The following is a 21,368-nucleotide window of genomic DNA, read 5'->3' as shown; positions in this document are numbered from 1 at the left end:
CTAACCCTAAATCGAGTAAGAGTAAATTCCACATTGCAAGGCTATGTCCTCAGCTATCTATCCGGACTTATCCCCAAAATTGGAGGCTTATTGAGCAGTGTTGTTGAACTACTCTCACCTATGCAAATCAAAGGATAATCCCGAATAAACAAGAGTTCATAGTTAGCTTGGGACTACTCTCAGTTTTAACGGTAAACAGTTGTTATAAAGAAAAGTGACTATTTCGAGGTTCGGTCTTATGCAAACTCATTGCATAGGATGCCTCCATTCACATGTCTCTATATGAGTGAGTTTTGGATCATATCATTTGTATCAACATACAAAACGGGCCGCATCCAATAATGTCACCAAGATGAGGTACCCAATCTCATCCGTATACTTATAGACCATTTAAGCTACATACTAAAACTTGTTCCATTTTTATGTCACTATATAAAGTTAAAGTATTCATGTTATAGCCATGGATTCGTTTATTGGATTTCCATATAAGGATGCAATATCAATAATAATTTATTGAATAAAAAAACTCAACAACACTTTTATTGATAAATAGAATATGTTAACAACATTTACGAACTGCGAGTTTAGTTTTTCTCTCTTTATTTCTCAACATTGTAAACATTATATTATTATATGTTTATCTCACTGGAGTGTTAGTCCAAGTGGGAGATTGTTGGGAATGGCCTAAACCCGTAGACCTATAAAGCCCAGTTAGTAGCAAAGGGTTATATCTAGGTTAAAGCGGTGAACTATGAAGAAACCTTCTCACCTGCTGCTATGATCAAATCAATCAGGATACTCTTGTCCATTGCCACTTTTTATAATTATGAAATTTGGTAAATGGATGTCAAGATTTCCTTTCTAAATGGAGATCTTGAAGAGAGTATTTATATGGTCCAACCAAAAGGGTTCATTGAACAGGGTCAGGAGCAAAAAGTTTGCAAACTGAAGAGATCTATTTATGGATTGAAATAGGAATCCAAATCCTATAATATAATATTTGATATTGCGGTCAAATCTTATGGCTTTGAATAGAACATTGATGAACCGTATGTATACAAAAAGATCATCAACTCTACTGTAGCATTTTTAGTTTTTTATGTAGATGATATCCTACTTATTGGGAATAATATAGGATACCCAACTGACATTAAAAATTGGCTAGCAACCCAATTTCAGATGAAAGATCTAGGAAAGGCACAGTATGTTCTTGGGATTCAAATAGTTTGAAACCGAAAGAACAGAACGCTAACCATGTCTCAAACATCTTACATAGACAAGGTGTTGTCTAGGTTTAAGATGCAGAATTTCGAAAGAGGTATTTTACCTTTTAGGAATGGAATACATTTGTCAAAGGAACAATGTCCTAAGACACCACAAGAAGTTGAGGATATGAGATGGTTTCCCTATGCATCAGCAGTCGAAAATCTAATGTATGCAATGTTATGTACTCGTCTAGACATATGCTTTGCAATAGGAATTGTCAGTAGATATCAGTCCAATCCTAGTTATGAACATTGGACTGTTGTTAAGAATATCCTCAAGTATCTTAGGAGAAGAAGGAACTATGTGCTCATATATGGAAATAAGGATTTGATCCTTACGGGATATACTGACTCTGATTTTCAGACTGATATAGACTCTAGGAGATCTACATCAGGATCGGTGTTCACTCTAAATGGAGGAGCAATAGTATGGAGAAGTATTAAGTAGACCTGCATTGCAGACTCCACAATGGAAGCAGAATATATTGTTGCTTATGAAGCAGCCAAGGAAGTAGTATGGCTTAGGAAGTTCCTAAATGATCTGGAAGTTGTTTCAGACCTGCGCCTGCCAATCACTTTGTATTGCGATAACAGTGGGGAGTAGTGAACTCCAAAGAACCTAGAAGCCATAAGCACGGAAAACATATTGAGCGTAAATATCATCTCATCAAAAAGATCGTGCTAAGAGGAGACGTTATTGTGAGACAAATAGCATCTGAGGACAATATTGTTGATCCGTTTACAAAAGCCCTCCCGACTAAGATTTTCGAGGGTCATCTGAAGTAGGACTGTGGGTAGAATAAATAGGGCAAGTGGGAGAAATTGTGGGTATGGGATGCCCTAGTTTATTGTATTTAGTTTTCTCTCACAGCACTCAACTTTGTTGTAACCCACTAGGAGTTTTAGCCCAAGTGGGAGTTTGTTGGGTTTTATGTCCTAAAACTCGTAGTTTTGTAAATAGTAAACATATATGACGTTTATTCAGACAAGTGTTGTTGATTGTTTAATAACTCTAAATCCAATAAACTACGAGCTCTTGGCTAATGTCATGAATACTTGGACTTTATGTGGAGACAAAAACTTGATCAAGTTCGATTAAAATAGCCTAAACCGTTTATAGTACTTGGATTAGGTTGGGTATCTATTTCTAGAGATACTATTGAATACGACCCACTTATGATTGTTACAAATGTTGAAAAGTGTAAAAAATGATGTGATCAGTTCGTTCATATAGAGACATGTGAGTGGGGGTTTTCTACATGATGAGATTGTGTCAGACAGACCACGAAATAATCACTGTTACGTATTAACATCGTTTACTATTAACACTAGTTAATTTCACTTCTTGATGACCTAGATAACTTAATCTGAATCTTGAGCTGTCTATAAACTCCTGTTTATGCACAATTGTCCATTGATCTACATAGATGGGGGTAAGCTCAACATCGCTGCTCAACATGGCTTCTATTTCAGGGATAAGACCAGGTAGATGGTTGAGAATATAGAATTTGCAAGATGGAATTCACTCCTACCCTTTTTAGGGATAGTAGAAAGGTTATTCCCTTAAGGGCTGATCCCGGGTCTTGAACAAGGGGCCCCATCCTCTCGTTGGCCTGAGAAGGAATGAATTTAGTGATTATGATCCTAAATCAATTGTTCATTAGAGGGACAGTAGTACTTAAGGAGAAAAGATGTAACTCAGGGGTATTTTAGTTTTTGACCTAATTGAGGTTATGAAAAACCTGTGAAGGATCAACTTATTTGTGAAATCCGGATTTCCATTATTTCTACTTAAGCAGGTGATTAAGGGAATTAACTAAGTGAAAGTTAAATCTTATGTTGAAGTGAAGGAAATTTCTAAGTGTTGAATAGATTTTCCTTGAGTGGTTTTGAGTTAAGCTTTAATTGGTGAAATTTGACTAAGTGTAAGGACCCATGCGTTAAGAGTTAGGAGACATTAACGCATAAGTTGAAAAGGCAATCAATGCGTTTGTAAGGTTGGACACATTATTGGCCGAAGCATTGGCAAAAGGCATTGCCAAGAGTTGTCATGCATTGGAAGCCAAGGAGAAAAATGCCAAGTGTTGTGCCATGCATTAGTGTATGCCATGCGTTGGCCGTTAGACTTTGAGAGGTTATTTGAGAAGGTATAGTGCATGCAGCAGCCAAGGTCTTGAAGAGGTTAGAACAACGCATGCGGCAGCCAATGTATTGAGAGGTTAAAAAACGCATGTGGCAGCCTCAAGTTGCACATCTAAGGGTGTTGGACGTTGGATGCGATGGATAGAGGTATTCGGCGATAGAGGCAGGCACGATGGATGCATTGGCACGATAGTATGTGGCTGATGGTTTGCGGCCGAAGGGTTGCATTGGTAGCATGCGGCGATGGATGAACATGCGGTGATGGGGGTATGCGTCGATGGTGTACGGTAGCACTATGCGTTAGTGTCACACGGTGATGCTATGCGGCAATGCTATGCATTGATGCCATGTGGCAGTGCTATGCATTAATGACATGGGACGGTGCTATGCGTTGTGCAGCCAGAGGCATGCGGTGCAAGGGTATGCGGTGATGCGAGGACATGCGGTGCAAGGTATGCGGTGATGCGAGGACATGCGGTGCAAGGGTATGCGGTGATGCAAGGGCATACGGTGATGCGAGGGCATGCAGTGATGCAGTCTATGGTATACGGTCGAAGGGATGCGGTTGATGGTATGCGTGTATGCCGCTGAAGGAATGCGTTGGTAGTATGAGATGGAGGTATGCGGCCGAAGGAATGTATTGGTAGTATGCGATGGAGGTATGCGGCCGAAGGAATGCGTTGGAATTATGCGATGGCATGCGGCGACGGATACGATGGATGCGATGGATGTGGCGACCTTGGTAAAGTATGAGCTAGGAGATGGAATGAGCTAAGGTGAACGTATGGTGATTTGTCCTTGCATTGTTAAGGCTTGCAGTGACAAAGTAAATGAGTTGGGTTGCGTTGTAGGAGATGCGATGGTGTTGAGTTGAGAACCAAGTTAAGCCAAGGGTTACTATGCATTGGTGATATAGTATGCGTTGATATCCGAGGCTAGCAGTATGCATTGAAAGGGGTGTTGGTCATTATCCTAGTTGAACGCATATGAAGTTGGATGAACACATATGAAGGATGAATGCATATGGAGGATGGACACATTCAAGGATGTCATCCGGACTTGTGGCTTGTTAGGAAGAAACCTTAGGCCTTAATCAAATGAGGTGGGTGCATAAGAAGACATGCAAAGTTGAGGGCTATGCGTTGGTAAAAGGGGAGCAAGACACCTTGGGTTGCGCTGATGCAAGATTACGTTGATGGTGTAAGGAAGAGACACTTGGACATGCGGCCAGGTAGGAGGTGTCGGCTTTAGAGCAATCTTGGATGCATATAAATAGGGCCAAGAACTTCATATGAGAACTCAAATTCTCTTCAAATGATATAAAGAAGAGTGTATTGAGAGGAGGCTATGCGTCGGTAGCAAGACCATGCGTTGGTCAAGAGGTTCCAAGAGGGGAGATGCTGTCGGACAGAAAGAACAGGAAGTAGCATCAACTTGGGACAAGAAGTTCTCCCAGAATACTCATGCGTTTGATGTGATTCCAAAGCCATCTGAAATCTAAAAGAGTCTAGTTTTTAGGGTAGGGCTTCCGGAGAAGAAGCTCCAAGGAATCAGGCTGGAAAGAGAGGACAAGTCAGAGGGGTCGAGCTATCGGGTAAGCTGGGCCAGTCTTGATATTTTGAAGATTCCGGCCAAACCACGAGTAGTTATGAGCTAAAATTTTGAGATAAGCTTCTTGAGAAATTTTAGAGCATATTTTTAGTAGGAATTATCTCGAGATAAAGCCTAGAACTATGAGTAATCTGAGCTTTAAGTTGAATCTAGAATTTAGGGTTCAAGAGGAGCCCGAAAAGGTCATTGAACTTCTAGAGAGAAAGGTTCCTAAACGACCAAGGTGAGTGGTACTTTCCTTTAAATTTTAAAACATATATTTTAGAGTAAATTTTATATTCTTATGTTATGAATGAGTATCTAGTATTGAGAATGAGATTATGTGATCGGGATAGTCAGGGGGTCAATAGACCTAGTTCCTGAGCCCAAAAGTAAAATCTCATGGGATGGTCAGGGGACTGAGAGGTCTAGTTCTTGAGCCTATGTGAGGAACCTCGTATGGGATGATCATAGGGTCGACAGACCTAGCTTCTGAGCCCATGCGCAGGGAGCTATGTGCACATAGGAGACAAAGGAAACGTAAAGAGTAAGCATTGTATTTAGTAACAGTTATCTATCTACCGTGTGTGTAGGTAGACGGCATACTCATTCTAGTTAGTTATCAGTTTAGCTATCTACCATACGCATAGATAGAAGTTGAGACCAGACTCGTTCAAGGCTGAGGTTTGGATGTAACCTCGTATTTATGATATGCTTGTTATTTATTAGTTGAAATAGACTCTAGAAGTTGCTTACCACTCACTGAACTTTGTGAAGCTCATTCTATTATTTCATGTTTTTCTTCCCAGGTAGTGAAAGGTGAGTAGTTCAGGGTGCTGCTAAGGTCAAGGTCTGCCATAAGCCACAGTTACACTTCCGAAGGGTTAATCAGTTGTTGTTGTAGATTTTCTTGTTAAATCTTGAAGTTGTATAAACATTACATTGTAGTAATAAAATGGACCTACTTAACCAGTTGTTGTTTGTCTCCTTGATTTAATCAGTTATGAGTTGAATTTGTTCATTGGTATCAGAGTTATTTCCACAAGAGTTTTTAGGCAGTAAGTGTCAACAAAAGGGTTGATAACTGTTGCAGTCATGCCCTTTCTCAGGCTCAGAGAGTAGTCTAGGACGAGGTGTGACATTATTGATGACGGTTATATCAAATAGACACATAATATATCTACAGTGAGGGGATTGCAACTACAGGCTATAGTGGACAATCCTGTTAGTTAACGAATGTTGATTAACTAGGTTAAAGAGTTTGACTGGTTAATCTCGGATCGTTGGAACCCGTGATTTGTAGGTCTATCAGGTCTTATTTCTAGCTCAATACGAACAAAATTGAAGAACTAGGTGAAGTAAGAATTTGAAATATTCAAATTCGGGTTTTTAGGAAAAATTACATTTTATATGATATATAATCAATTAAATAATTAATTTATTATTCTTTAAAGTATACTTGATCATTAGCATGAAAGTGTTTTTTAAATTTGATTAAATTTTTTTAATTAAATAATTTCTAAATTTGAAAATTTGTTTTTCATTTTTTTAATAAAAAAAAATTAGTTACTGGAAAAATCCAATTGTTGGATTTTCTTACTAAGTGGACTTTGAAGTGACACTTCCCAAGCTTGACACCTAGAGATTACATGCTAGTGGAGTTTGAGGTGGAAGACATGCAAAATGGGATTTTGCATGTGTTTTCTCTATAAATGGCTTTATTTTTTAAATGTACAAGACTAATGCTTCCACAACTTTTGACCTAAACTCTTCCACCTCAACTCTTCTTTACTCTCCTTCTTTCTATAGTGAAATTCTCGTATTTTCACTAACAAAACTATCCCAAAACCGTCTTCTTCAACTGGAGAATAGTGAGAATTTATCGTTGGTGGTGTCATTCGTGCACGGGAGAGGAAGTTTGCGATGGAGTCTTCAAAGATTGTATTTTCTATCCCTTTTTCATGTTTTTCTTGTTTGTATTGCAATTAGAACGTTGTCGATTTCATCGCTTCCGTTGTGCATGCATTCTTTATGTTCCATCATCAAGAATACTAGTGACAATGTTAATCAATCTGAGTATGCGAGCATAATAGGCAGTCTTAGATATGTTGTTAACTGCACTGGGCCTGACATAACTTATGCTGTAGGATTGCTTTGCAGGTTTACAAGCAAACCTAGTAAAGAGCATTGGAATGCTATAGAAAGGGTTATGAGGTACTTGAAGAAAACCCAAAACCTAGGATTACATTATCAGAAGTTTCCTGTTGTCCTAGAAGGGTTCAACGATGCTGACTAAAACTCTCTTTCGGATGATTCAAAGGCTAAAAGTGACTATATCTTTACTATAGTAGGCGAAGTTGTCTCTTGAAAGTTCAAGAAACAGACTATTTTAGCCCAATCTACGATGGAGTCAGAAATGATAGCACTAATGACAGCTAATGAAGAAGTAGGTTGGCTTAGAAGTCTGCTATCAGAGATTCCCTTATGGAAAAAAACAGTACCAGCCATATTGATCCATTGCGATAGTACTGTAGAAATCGCAAAAGTTCAGAACCGTTACTACAACGGAAAGAGACAACAAATACATCGTAAGCACAGTACCATTGGAGAGTTTCTCATACTACTGGAACAGTTAGATTGGATCATATATGGACTGATGAAAATTTGGCAGATCCTTTGACGAAAGGATTGGCCAGAGAGAAGGTTTTCAGAACCTCAGAAAGGATGGGACTCATGCCTATAGAAAGATGAATCACTGTGAGGAAAACCCAACTTGTAGATTGAAGATCCCAAGAAATAGGTTCAACAGATAATAACTTATCATAAGTGATATATAGTGAATCATGCTAAACCAAACACAAAGTTCCATTCCTGTGATTAGAGTCTGAGCATGATATCCTGAAGCGTAAGAGAGGTTGAGCTCAGTTCTTAATGAGATCTATACTTGATGACAAGTGGAGTACCTAGCTATAGAAGTACTCTTGATAGACTCACCTATGTGAATATGGAAGTGGGGGCCACTTCATATGGAGTTTTTTAGGCAAACTCTCTAGAGTGTTCACTACATTAGGATACACGTGTTAGGCCTTAAAGCACGGGCTTTCGAACTACACCCTAATGACACTATGTGTGAGATGTTGTTAGAGATAGAGTTCAAAACCAAGGGTTACTCTAGTATATTCTGAATCATCTATACAACGTAAAGGTTCAAGTCGTAAGATACCTTTGCATATGCACAGTCTTGTGTAGACTGAAACTGCTTGATGATTTTTTTTTTTTTCTCTTATGTTTAAATTTTCAAGTGGGAAATTATTGGATGAAATTTTATTTAAAATAAATAAATAAAAAGGGAACCAACTTTTGGTTGGAGAATCCCACATTAGAGAATTTTGAAAAGGAAGTCTTATTTTTGTACTCCAACCTTGGGATATAGGTTTGGGCTCTAAGGGGTACCTATGTTTTGGAGGGAGTGAAGAGATAGACTAATGTAGGTTCGATGGACGTCCCACACGCTGCCGCCGTCCAGTCGGATGGACATGCTGTGGCGAGGTGCGTGTGTGTGATTATTTTTTCAATAAAAATATTATTATTTTTTGTTATTTATTTTCTTTTTAAAAGAAAAAGAATTCCTCAGTTGGTCGCGTCTTCCGGATCTTCCCCTCGAGCGTCTTCCGACCGTCCACTTTCCACACGCATGTTCAGAGGCTGATCGCGCTTCTCTCTCGTGGAAGTTTAGCTATGAAGGCCTATAAAAGGTGCGTCCTTCAACAGTTCAGAGCATAACACTTCTTCCATTCTCGTCGCTTTCATCTTCTTATTTTTTCTTTCCCCGCTTCCATTTTTCGAGCATTCAGTCAGAAGGATGTATGTTCTGGTTGGTAACGGTGCATTTTCAATTGAGTTTTCTTTTTAGGTTATTTTATCCTGGGATGACGTGGCAGTATTCCTGACCTGCTTGCACACTTGGGCAGAGTCGCGAAACATTTTAAAGAGAGCGAGCTCTGTGACTCAGCCTACAACTAGCTTTTGTTTTGCAGGTTCCATTCTTTGCCCGACCATCGTTTCCTGACCGTTTATTGCTGTTCTGTTCGTCATCTGAGGGTCTTGCTATTTGCAACAAGTCAACATTTCAATTTAATCTTCTTTCTCATCATTTTCATGCTTCACGATCTTATTTTTGTTCCGTCTTCGATTACTCATGCTTTCCAACACTCTTTCGATTTCTAGTAATCCTGGTTACATTCCAGCTCCCCAAACACACCTTAATTATTATGTCCCCTTTCATAATGATTTTATTTTTTAGTTAAAAAAATTTATGTTTTCTTTCTCTCAATTTTTTTATTATGATTTTACTTTGAATTTCTAGTTAAATTTGGAAGAAAAAAAAAGTTTTTTTTAAAAAAACTTGGCTTGAATATTTTAAAATATGAGTAGGAAATGAATAACAAAAACATAAAAACTTATGTTTATAAGTATCATAAATAAAACAAACTTTAAAGTCTATGGATTATAAATTTGACTTTTATGTGTCTTTTTAAAAAAATAAATGAATTTTATGTGTGATAAAACTTTAATTTTAATAGTTGTTTTCAAATAAAGGAAAATGAGCTTACTTATTTATAAATATAGCAAAATGTCACTATTTATCAATGATAGACCACAATTGAGTGATAGAAGTCTATTATGGTATCGCTCAAATGATAGAACTCTATAACTGTTTATCACTTATAGAAAGTGACATTTTGTTATACCTGAAAATATTTATTTTTTAACAATTTTATCGTTTAAAACGATTATCCTAATTTTAATTTTGTCTCTTAACAAAGAAATTTTAATTTTGTGTCAAAAACTTTTAAAATTCATAAATCTAAAATCTAAATTTTTAATTTTAGAAGTTTGACAACATCAAAAGGTGCATATATGGTAAGATCTTAGCTTTTGTAAGGGCATTTTGGCCAATTCCTCTTCATTCGCACGTGTATCGAATTAATTTCTTTTTTGCTTTTTCCCGAAATTTATCAGATTTTTGTAATTCAAACGGAACGTAGATTGTTGTTGATAAATATTTTCCCCAATTATTATTCTAGGGTTTTCCACGAGAATATGGAGGCTGAAGGTAACCGTTGTTGGATTCAATTTCCTTTCTAGTTTTCCTTGTTCTTCTCAATTTGAATTTGTTGGTGAATTGTTGTGTTCATTCTCTTAGATTATGGATGAATTATGGTTTAGGTCAAAAGACGGCCACAAATCCCTCCGCAATGCTTACTGGTCTTCTCTCCAGGAGAGCAAAACTCCAGGACGAGCTTCGGAATATTGAGAAGCAGGTTTGCTTTGTTTCCCTCTCAAGAGTTCTTTATTTTCTCGACTTACTGATTTCTGAATATGAATTTGACATTGTGTCTCTTCGCCGCTTTTTGTTTCGATTCTATTTGGGCACTTAGCCTTTTTTTTTATATTTGTTGCGTTTTTGCAACTTATACTATGAAATCTTATGCCACGTGTTCTGAGTTCAATGCTACACATGAGTTGGAATATGAGTATCTCATTCAATTATTATTATTATTATTTGTTTTTAACTGATGCAATATGTATATCTAGTAGTGAGGATCAAACTGGTTAGTAAGGTACATTTTGGTTTTGAAACGGATGTTTGAAAGTACATGGATGTAAGGAATAGAGAGGGCACCTACAGAAAAAGGTGAAGGCAATAAGAAAAGGTACAGACATGTGTAACTCATACAGTAAAGATTAACATAACAGACAATAAAGACCGAAGTAGTTAAGAAACACAGGATTGGATGCAATATGGAGAGTTGCTTGATTATCACACCATAATTTAGCTGGCATAGTAACACTGAAACTCATCTCAGACAAAAGTGATGTATCCACACTATTTTACATACAAATTGTGCCATCGCTCTATATTCTGACTCAGCACTCGAACGGGAAACTACATTCTGTTTCTTACTTTTCCACGACACCAAGTTCCTTCCTACAAAAACACAATATCTAGAAGTTGATCTCCTATCTTCCTGAGATCTAGCCCAATCAGCTTCTGAAAAACATTCAACTCTTGTATGACCATGATCTCTATATAAGATCTCACGTCCAGGTGCAACTTTTAGATAACATAGGATTTGTTTAACTGCAGCCCAATGATCCACAGTAGGGGAAGACATAAACTGGCTAACAATACTCATAGAATAAGCAATGTCAGGTCGTGTCACTGTTAAATAGTTCAACTTCCCAACTAATCTCCTATATCTCTCAGGACCTTTAAACACTTCTCCTTCCTTTGTAAGTTGCAAATTTGGTATCATCGGAGTACTACATGGTTTGACTCCTAGTTTACCTATCTCAGACAATAAATCAAGTACATATTTTCGTTGGGATAGGTAAATACATTTCTTGCTGCTCATCACTTCAATACCCAAAAAATACTTTAATGATCCCAAATCTTTGGTATGAAATTGACCCTAGAGAAAAGTCTTGAGGGGGGATATACCTGATACATCATTTCCAGTGATAACGATATCATCAACATATACAAGTAGCAAAGGAATACCATTGTCAGATCGTCGATAGAATACAGAATGATCAGACATACTCTTCTTCATACGAAGACATTCGAGTGCTTGACTAAACTTACCAAACCATGTACGAGGACTTTGTTTTAGTCCATACAAGGATTTTCGAAGCTGACATACCTTGTTAGTCTCCCCCTGAGCAACAAACCCAGGTGATTGCTCATATAGACTTCCTCTTGAAGATCACCATGTAGAAAAGCATTCTTAATATCAAGTTGATGCAAAGGCCAATTGTAAGTAGCAGCCATCGGATAACCAGTCGAATGGAAGTTAATTTAGCAATAGGAGAAAATATGTCAGAATAATTAGTCCCATAAATCTGAGCATACCGTTGGCAACCAAACGAGTTTTCAACCGAGCCATTGTCCCATCAAGATTAACCTTGATGGCAAACACCCATTTATACCCAATAGCCTTCTTTTCATCTGGACGTGAAACTAGATCCCAAGTACCATTATCATCCAAAGCAATCATCTCTTCAATCATTGCACTACGCCACCCAGGATGAGATAAAACTTCATTGATAGATTTAGGGATAGAGGTGGAATCAAGCGATGTAAGAAAAGAATAAGTGGGAGAAGACAACTGGTTATACGAAACAAACGAAGAAATAGGATAAGTACAAGTGCGTTTACCTTTTCGAAGGGCAATGGGAAGATCAGATGTCGAAGAAGCCAGTGGTGGGACATGGATCTGAAGGTAGCTGTGGAGGATGCCTGGAGTAGACTCAAATAATTGGGGGATCAGAAGGAAGAGATACAGAGGAAGGTGAAGGAGAGGATGATGGAGAAGATGTAATCTCGTAGATAAAAAGATCGGCATCCTCCCTCGGAACTGGACTAAAGGGTATATCTTTGAAGAATGTAACATTTGGAGATACAAGATATCTGTTTAGAGTAGGACAATAACAACGATAACCCTTTTGAACACATGAATAGTATAAGAAAATGCATTTCAAAGATTTTGGATCTAATTTAGTATGATTTGGACAAATATCCCGAACAAAACAAACACAACCAAAGATCTTAGGAGCAACGGGGAACAAAAATTTTGTAGGATAAAGAGTATGATAAGGAATCTCTCCATTTAGGACAGAGGGAGACATTCTATTAATCAAGAAGCAAGCAGTAGACACAGCATCAACCCAAAAATCTTTGGAACATGCATTTGAAAGGATAAGGTACGGGCTGTTTCAAGGAGGTATCTGTTCTTTCTTTCAGCAACCCCATTTTGAGATGGAGTGTCTGTATAAGAAGATTGATGAATAATGCCATGAACACACTTGTAAGATCCAAGTATGTGAGAGAAATATTCACCTGCATTGTCAGTTCGCAAGGTTTTGATAGAGACATTAAATTGATTTTGAATCTCGGCATGAAAAGCACAAAAATGAGACAATAACTCATAACGATTTTTCATTAAATATAACCAAGTTACATGAGAATAATCATCAACAAAGGTAACAAAGTAACGAAAACCTGTTTGAGATACGACAAGACAAGGACCGCAAATATCAGAATGAATTAACTCAAAAGGAGTACTAGCTCGTTTATGAACCCTAGGACTAGAACTAAGACGATGAAATTTTGAAAAGTGACACGAATCACAATTCAAAGATGATAAGGAACAAAAGTCTGGATGAAGTTTCTTCAGCACAAACAATGATGGATGACCCAAACGACAATGAACATCAAACAGGGATATAAGTTATAACTCTGGGACAAGCCACAACTCTTGGTATTTGATTGTTGAAGATGTAAAGACCCTCGACTCATGTCCTCTATCAATAATCTTCTTCGTCATATGGTCCTGAAAAAACGAGACAAAGCAATTAAGGTCTCGAGTAAGTTGGCTAATAGAAATTAAATTAAAGGACAATTGAAGCAAATGTACGACAGAGGATAAAGAGAGTGGAGTGAGAGAAATGGTGCTGAATCTAAGGACAGAGGAGGTTGATCCATCTGCCAAGGTGACAGACGGAGATGAGATAGGAGACAGAGGCATAGAAAATAGGTTAGAATTACCTGTCATATGGGCAGTGACCCTAGAGTCTACAACCCATTTGGTAGATGATGTAAGAAGACATTTCGTATTACCTGTCTCGGCAATGGTGCAATAAGATTAAATGAAGAAGATGCCTGCAATGATTCCTGGAAAACTTGAAATTTAGCAAAGTCGTCAACGTAGATGGTAACAGATTTTTCAGCCATATCACTGGTGGAAGCTATTTGAGCATGCTGAGATTGTTGAGTCTTATACAACAATTTTCGACAATCACGTTTCATATGTTCTAACTTACGACAATAGTGACATTTGATCTCTGGAGAATCTGATCTTCGATTATCATAACTAGGTTTCTGAAAATTGTTAGCCGTCCCTGAAGTGCCACGGAAGGTATTATTATTCTTACTCATGAGGGCATTGTTCGGTTGAGAAACATGCGAACTGGACTGAGAATTATCAATACGAAGAACACGACTGAAGGCTTTCTCTAATGATGGAATTTCAGAGTTAGAAAGAATCTGTGTTTTAGCCATTCCAAACTCAGGGGAAAGTCCATTAAAAAAATATCATAACAGCCATCTTTTGTCGCTGAACTTGTTGAACTTTGACATCAGGACTAAACGGCAATAATAAGGCAAGTTCAACAGCTGTTTTCTTGAGCCTCATAAAATAACTTGTAACAGATTCTGCTTTCTGTTCCGCTCGGAAGAATTGCATACAGACATCAAACATTCTATGAATATGTTCTTTCCCAGAGTACAAAAATTCTAAGAATTCTAAGAGTTCTTTCACAGAATCACAATGATCTACCAAACCAACAATCTCACTCAATAGAATTCTTAATCTGAAGATAAAGTTGAGCGTCATCATAAAGCCAAGCCTTTTTTCTTTTCATCTTTCGGTGGTTCCTCCATCACATGATCATCCATATCTGTACTAAGCAAGTAAAATTGAATCAATCGATGCCAATCATAGTAATTCGATCCATTTAATTTGTGTTTAATTATCTTTGATGCCAAGGGAATTACATTAGAGACGACCATATGCTTCACTTCATTCATTATGAGCTAATAAGTAATTTGTAGACCTCACAAGCAGAAAGAACAAGCCAGAATAGAAATCAAAGGTAAACAAAAGAGCAAAACTACTCCAATCTGAACAAGACAGCAACAAACCCTAAGCACAAACAAACCCTAAGCACAAAAGGGTATTTTATCCAAATAACTCACAACCAAGTAGATTTCGATGAAACCAAATGCATAGAATGATCAGAAACGACGAGCCGAGAAGAACCCAACTAGTTGAAAGTGGAGACGAAGCTCCATGCGCTCCCACGCGTCGGCGCGTGGCGAAGGAAGACTGCTGTTCTGGTGGTGCATGAGCTCCACGCGCAGCTGTTTCCGGCGACGGACTGCTGCAGACGTGATCGGAAGGTGACGACACTTCTCTTGGGATGGGTGGTGAGACAAACGACCACTCAAAACTTGATGACTCAACTCAAACCCTAACTTTGTGAGAAGCGTAAACCCTAATGTTGCCGTCGAACAAATATTCTAAACCTAGATGGCTCTGATACCATGTACTCAGAAGTTTAGAGAGAATGATAATTCTTATTCCCTTAATCAGGCTGAAGATACATATATATAGGTAATTAAGAAATCATAATCTAGGAGATATGAAATTACAATAAAGGACACCTAATTATATTTATAATATAAATACATATCATAACCACCTCTTCCTTCACTGCCATTTTGCTTATAAGGGTTGGATGTTCCTCCCCAACCTTCTTGATTTGGCTTGGTGCCTCCCAAAAAGCTTAGATGATAGCTTGTTCGAGCTTATGTCTAGATGATGGTATAAAAAGAAAGCTAATATATTGTGGAGCAATGCTATTAGAGCTCTCCTTTGGCTTATATGGGAAGAAATGAATACTAGATTAATGGAAAATATTCAGATAAATCACTACCATTCACAACTGAGCCCTCCAGCTAGAGTAGACTACACTATGATAAAAATTGGCCAAGAAGCTTGATTGAGAACACCTTTGAAATATCCCATCCTTCACACCAATTTAATGATTTTTCTTGAAAGATCCTTTGGCAACCACATACACTAGAGAGTAGTTTTCACTACATTAACCAGCAACAACCTAACATTCTCCCAACACTTTGCCAGTGTAGAAAGTAATTTTCCTTTTCCTTTTAATTTTTGAACAAGAAACAGAGCCTGTTTGTTGATATTTCTATTTGTAAAGTTATAAACGTGTATCCTTCTTTCAGGGTAAAGTATTTGCTTACCCCATTGACAAAAGGCAGTGTTATATATGTATATATATGGTAGAATTGCTTAATTGGTTTTACTTCCACAGTTCCATTTTCCATGTAATTTTAGTACTTATATCCTGTACAATCTGCAGGTTTATGACATGGAGACTAATTACCTACAGGATCCAAGCCAATGTGGGAATGTATTGAAAGGTTTTGAAGGATTCCTGTCTGCATCTAAGAGTACTGCTCTGTATGGAGTGTATAAAATTATATTATTCCTCAGCAAAATTTCCTTCAAAGTTCTCGATTCTTGCCTGTTACTTATCTTAACACATGAAGGTTTATGTTTACTGGATTAATTTAATAATAGGACCAATAAAATATAATTTAGGTAAAATTATACTTTTGATCTAAGAAGCTCACACTTACACGCGACATGGACACGACACAACCCTGACATGTCGACACGTCAATTTCTAGAAAAGTAGTATGGGACATGCTATTATTATTATTATTTGCAAAAATAAATATGTGTGCATGTTTTGACATATTGTGAAAAGAAAAGGAGAACCAAAGGGAAAAAAAAAAAGAAGAAAGGAGAAGTAACCATCATTGAAGCTGCCGATCGTTGTTGGTCTTGGTTGTTGAGTTTTGGGGAAACAGAAAGTGAAAGGAAAGAATATCGGGGTTTTAAACTCTTGAGGATGGATGAGTCAGTGGCCAGTGGGTTTCGAGGATGCAAAAGTCAGTGGGTGAGTGTTGAAAACCCTTATGATTTAGAGAAAAAATTGGTTGGATCTTAATGGGCTGACAAAACCATTGTTTTTTCCTTTTCTTAAAAAAGGAATTCAGCAGTCGTGTGTCCTAGTATGTTTCAGTGTGTTGGAAAACAAAAAAAATTAAAGTAAAATATCAAGACTCGCTATTTTGCATGTCGGTGTCCGACATCCACAGTCGGCCATTTTAGGAGTGTGAGTGCTTTATAGCTTTTGATCTATGAAGGTTGGGTTTAATTTCTATTTGGTTCAAAAGTTGTAGAGCAACAGTTGTTTCTAAGAGGAGGTGTGGGCTGTGGTGCTCATTTAATGTTCAGTATCTTTACAAAGTTTTTCTTTCCTTTTTTATTGTTAGATTATGAAAAAGAATGAAAGTGAGGTAAAGTTTCTAAATACTTTGTGGATGCAGTTTGAAGCGGTCTAGGAAGTTTCAGCTTGAAGATAGGCTCTTCTCATTGTCTTCAGTTACCTCCCCTGCTGTATGTACTTTGACCCGTGACTGAAGTGGAAATCTAAGCTTTTCCTGATTATTCTTGATGTACTATCTTTCTTTATGTATGGACTGTTTCTCATGTAATGATCAAGGAATTGAGATTTTTCTGCACTTCATCCTGCATCTTGTATTAGATACTACCATCAAAATCTTCCTACTTACAGGACAAAGGATTTACTACTTGTTGCCATAGTTTTTCTCGAGAATACTTTTAGTTATGTTGTACAGGAAATCATTTTCATGTTAAACAGTTGTAAACTGGTTTTTAATTTTATTTACAAAAGACATTTAGAGAGCTAAGACAAGGACATCCTATATGGTACAAGGTTTTAAGTTTTGGGCTAATAAGATATCCAGGTTTGGTGTTGGATCCGTCTTAGGAGTATGCTCTACTATAGAGGGAGGATGTGAATGATGAACCATTTGCCTTTTCATGTTCGTACAGTAGATATTTTTGGAATCTGGTTCCATAATTGGATTCTACATTTTTCTCTTAAAGGAATGGAACTTCTTTGTGATTCTTTCTTTAAAAGAAAAGTTAAGTTTCTATATAATTATGTGGTTAAGGCAATATTATGGTGGAATATTTGGGTAGAAAAGAAACTATATAGGATCTCTAGGGATTTTCTGGGGTGTGGAGAGGTTAATTATATTGCTAGACTAGGTGTAATTGTTCTCGTTGAGCTTCTTTGGACAATTAATTAAAATTGTACTCCTTGAGTAATTGCTTCGTATTGGGATGGTTTTTTTTTTTAATATTTGTGGAGTGATTGAATTTGTGATTTTATAGCCTGTGCGATTTGAAGCATTTTGTGTCTTCATGTAACCTTTCAAATTCTTAATGGGTAGTTCTGTCTTTGAGTGTGTTCTTTTCCAAGGTTAGGAAATTGCAGGCCTGAAAATTTTTAGATCTGTGAATGTTTATCCATATAGACTAGATAAATGGTTTCTATGGTGATTGCGGCTGCTATATTATATACTTCGTTTTCCAAATGGAAAACAAAAAGATTATTTTCTTGTACTTTATGCCCCTTCTGTCGTTTAATTTCTCATTTTCTTGTATCTTATTTTCCTTTTCTACTCTTCCTCTCGCCGTAGTTTCTGCTGTAGTTTCCTCTTGGATTTCATATTTTCCTTTTTGTTTCTTTCCTTTAATTTTCAGGCTGAAGAGCTTGCAGCTGGACGAGATGGTGAGCCGTAACAGTAAGGATAAATACTTTTTGTTTTCTTGTATTTAAAATTTGTCTTCTTTTATGAATCTTGTTGTAGATGGGAGATCCGACTTGGGTCCTGGCAGATCTAAAGGTGGAGGCATATATTCCAATGGACAGTCAGTATTCTGCCCATCTTTTCCTTCTTTTGATAATTTTACTTTAAACTTCTGTAACATAAACACCATTTAATCACCAAACCATCATGGGTAGGTCTAGTAATAAATAGTGAGCATATGTCCTTATAAAAGGCTAAGAGGTCATAGGTTCATCCATGGTTGCCAACTACCTAGAATCTAATATCTTACGAGTTTCTTTGACATGAAATGTTTTAAATGTTTTAAAGTCAGGTAGGTTGTTCCATTAAAAAAAAAAAAAAACAAACATTTTAACACTAATATCCAGTATCCACAGATTAAAAAAAAAAAAGAAGAAATGACTTATTTTGTTACCTGAGCTATTTTGCCCTATAATTTGACCACTAATATCCAGTATCCACAGATTAAAAAAAAAGAAGAAATGACATATTTTGTTACCTGAGCTATTTTACCTTATTTGAAGGTCTTTTATCTTTGGATAGTTTAGATGAAAATTTATGCAATGCATATGCAGAGGAAAACCGAAAAAGGGAAGACCGGCTCCTAGGGATGCAAAGAGAATGCGACATTCAAGCGAGCAAGATTTTGACTATGACGATGATCCGGACTTGACATTGTGAATTGTGTAAATGGATCCTCTGATCGCATCTTTGTCATCTACAGAGTTGAAAGATGAGTCCCCTAAATCCTCTTATTGTACTTTCAAATAGCAAACCTTATTTTCGCCTTAGGGAAGTGTAGCCTATTTATATATATGTTTGGCCTTGCTTATCGATGGATCATTTTATAAATGAAGGGGATAGGATTCGAATCTATGATTGATTGTTTAACCATTCGAGCTATGTTCATGGAATTGTGAAAGTGTATTTAATAATAAATTCCTCGTTAGGATATCTCGATCTCCTATTTTCGTATTTCTCTTTTGGTTTTAAAATTATATGTTCCTTAAAGTATGTAATGCTAATGGTGTTATCATTTCTTTTGTTTTTTTAAGTCTTTTCGACACAACTACAGTAGAATCCTTTCAACACAACTATAACTATAACACTAATGAATTGGATAGCTAAACTAGTGAATTGGATAGTTAAACTAGGACATTTTTTTTCTTATGTGAACAATATAACTAACTACTTTTTAGATGGTTGTGTTTTTAAAATATCTAAACAATGTTTTGAATTCATATGACAAAAATATTCTCATCTAAGCTTTTTTTTTCCCTTCAGAAACCCAAATTCCTATGAATAAGAACAACCAATTAACAAAATCTAAATAAATATAAAATAATTGTTTGTCATATATAAACAAAGAAACATTAATAAAATAAAATTACATAACTGCAGAATTGCTAGTGTATCCACAAACTCATAAATGAGCATATTTTCAAAGAAACAGGTAAAAAAAATACTAGTGTCAATAAATTGGTGTTTCTTATTATTTAAAAAAACCCTATGGAACCTAAATTGTGTCTTAAATGTGGTGAAGTGTAGCAAACTAATAAATAATAATCCAAGGGGTAGAGAAAAGACAACAAGTGCTACTTTTTCTACACCTATTCTAAAACTCAAAGACCCAAAACTTTACCATAGGAAGAATTCCATGATGTATATATAAACAAATACATGTAAAATCATAATAATATTCAATAAATTTGATTGTTTCTTAGTATATATAGGAACCATATGAGGTATAGGTAAGCATCTAAAAGTAAAATATGAAGAAGTGTATATGCATAAATGTTGCTAGGCGTAGCATACTAAAAAATACAGGTAACCAATGTGGGATTGATATGAAAACCCTAGAGTGGTTGAATAAAGTTTATTTGACTTAATGAAATTTTGTTTTGAAGTGGATTCAACTAAACAAATTAATACACATTTAGCTAATAAGTAATTTAAACGAGAATTTCATACAAATACATTTACTTAAAAAGATTAATAAATTGACAAACACAATCACCCCACCAAATTTTTGAAGTGTTTTTTTAAATTGTGATTTTAACCGTCTCTTTGAACTTGAATATAATAAATATTAGTCAGTTGGATCAACTAATGATGAGTTTTCCTCTTCATGTTCTTGAATTATTGATACTGGAGCAACTCAACATATGATTGGCAATCTGAATTTTTTTATTCAAGCAAACACTATCGTTTCAAGTCCCGTAGGCTTACCAAATGGAAATAAAGCACTCGCCACAATGGAAGGGTGTGTTTCCCTTTCCGATGGTTTCATGCTTGAACTGGTTTTATTCGTACCCACTACAATGCAATTTAATATCGGTGTTGCAACTAATTGATGACAATAATTGTTGTCCGATTTACACCTTCTCTGTGTGCAATACAGGATCAACATTTAGAGGGACCTAATGAGTGTTGGTGAATAGAAGGATGGACTGTATTATTTTCAAGGACTTCCTATAGTGCATCCTGTGAAGGTTTCAAAATGATCAGAATTTGAGTTGTGGCATAGGAACTAGGGCATCCTTCAGATGGAGTGGTAAAGTTAGTTCCTGCCATTCATACTAGTTTTGTAAAAAAGAAACCAAATACTACATGTGTCACATGTCCTTAGGCTAAACAACATCGTGATAGTTTTCCTATTAGTGATAGCAAAGCTAGTCGTATATTTGAACTTATTCGTTGTGATTTGTGGGGGTTATGTAACCAAACTTTATCCTTTTGAGGTGCTCATTATTTTTTGACACTAGTTGATGATTTTTCAAGAGTTGTTTGGATGTATTTCTTACGGGATAAAACTGAAGTTTGTAAAGTCTTTCTTTCATTCCTTGTCATGGTTGAATGTCAATTTGAGACCACTATTAAATTAGTGAGAAGTGACATAGTTTAAATGCATGCTTGACTATTTTGATAAGAACGACATTATTTTTCAAATCTCACGTGTTGAAACTCCATAACAAAATGCAAGAGTAGAGTGT

At 36.5% G+C, this 21,368-nt stretch overlaps 1 protein-coding gene across 5 annotated transcripts; it reads left to right on the top strand.

Annotated features, from left to right (window-relative positions):
* The first annotated feature begins 9,978 nt into the window (after positions 1 to 9,978).
* Positions 9,979 to 21,147, top strand: LOC120086052 (chromatin modification-related protein MEAF6). Of its 5 annotated transcripts, XR_005484138.1 has the most exons (8): positions 10,042 to 10,113; positions 10,204 to 10,321; positions 16,008 to 16,117; positions 17,044 to 17,113; positions 18,290 to 18,317; positions 18,397 to 18,457; positions 18,951 to 20,638; positions 20,777 to 21,147. XR_005484138.1 is itself a non-coding variant. In XM_039042477.1 (7 exons), the coding sequence occupies exons 1-7, from the start codon at positions 10,101 to 10,103 to the stop codon at positions 19,054 to 19,056; spliced, it is 474 nt and encodes a 157-aa protein (XP_038898405.1). In that variant the 5' UTR covers positions 9,979 to 10,100; the 3' UTR covers positions 19,057 to 21,147. The 5 variants fall into 5 exon arrangements, 4 of the variants coding, with proteins under 4 accessions (XP_038898405.1, XP_038898403.1, XP_038898402.1 ...); XM_039042477.1 differs by having other exon boundaries at positions 9,979 to 10,113; positions 10,227 to 10,321; positions 16,008 to 16,108; positions 18,951 to 21,147; XM_039042475.1 differs by having other exon boundaries at positions 9,979 to 10,113; positions 10,227 to 10,321; positions 18,951 to 21,147.
* The last annotated feature ends 221 nt before the right edge of the window (positions 21,148 to 21,368 follow it).

The sequence above is a fragment of the Benincasa hispida genome, chromosome 9, assembly GCF_009727055.1.
Source record: "Benincasa hispida cultivar B227 chromosome 9, ASM972705v1, whole genome shotgun sequence".
In the NCBI taxonomy this organism is placed as follows: domain Eukaryota; kingdom Viridiplantae; phylum Streptophyta; class Magnoliopsida; order Cucurbitales; family Cucurbitaceae; genus Benincasa; species Benincasa hispida.
Note: the sequence above shows the minus strand (reverse complement) of the source record. Positions and strands in the feature narration are given on the sequence as shown.

Excerpts from the sequence above, each read along its gene's own strand:
- LOC120086052 (XM_039042474.1), top strand. The coding sequence starts at position 10,211 with ATGAATTATGGTTTAGGTCAAAAGACGGCCACAAATCCCTCCGCAATG. Across the intron at positions 17,114-18,289 it reads CTTCAGTTACCTCCCCTGCT|GCTGAAGAGCTTGCAGCTGG; the intron begins GTATGTACTTTG and ends TTTAATTTTCAG. Across the intron at positions 18,318-18,396 it reads GCTTGCAGCTGGACGAGATG|ATGGGAGATCCGACTTGGGT; the intron begins GTGAGCCGTAAC and ends ATCTTGTTGTAG.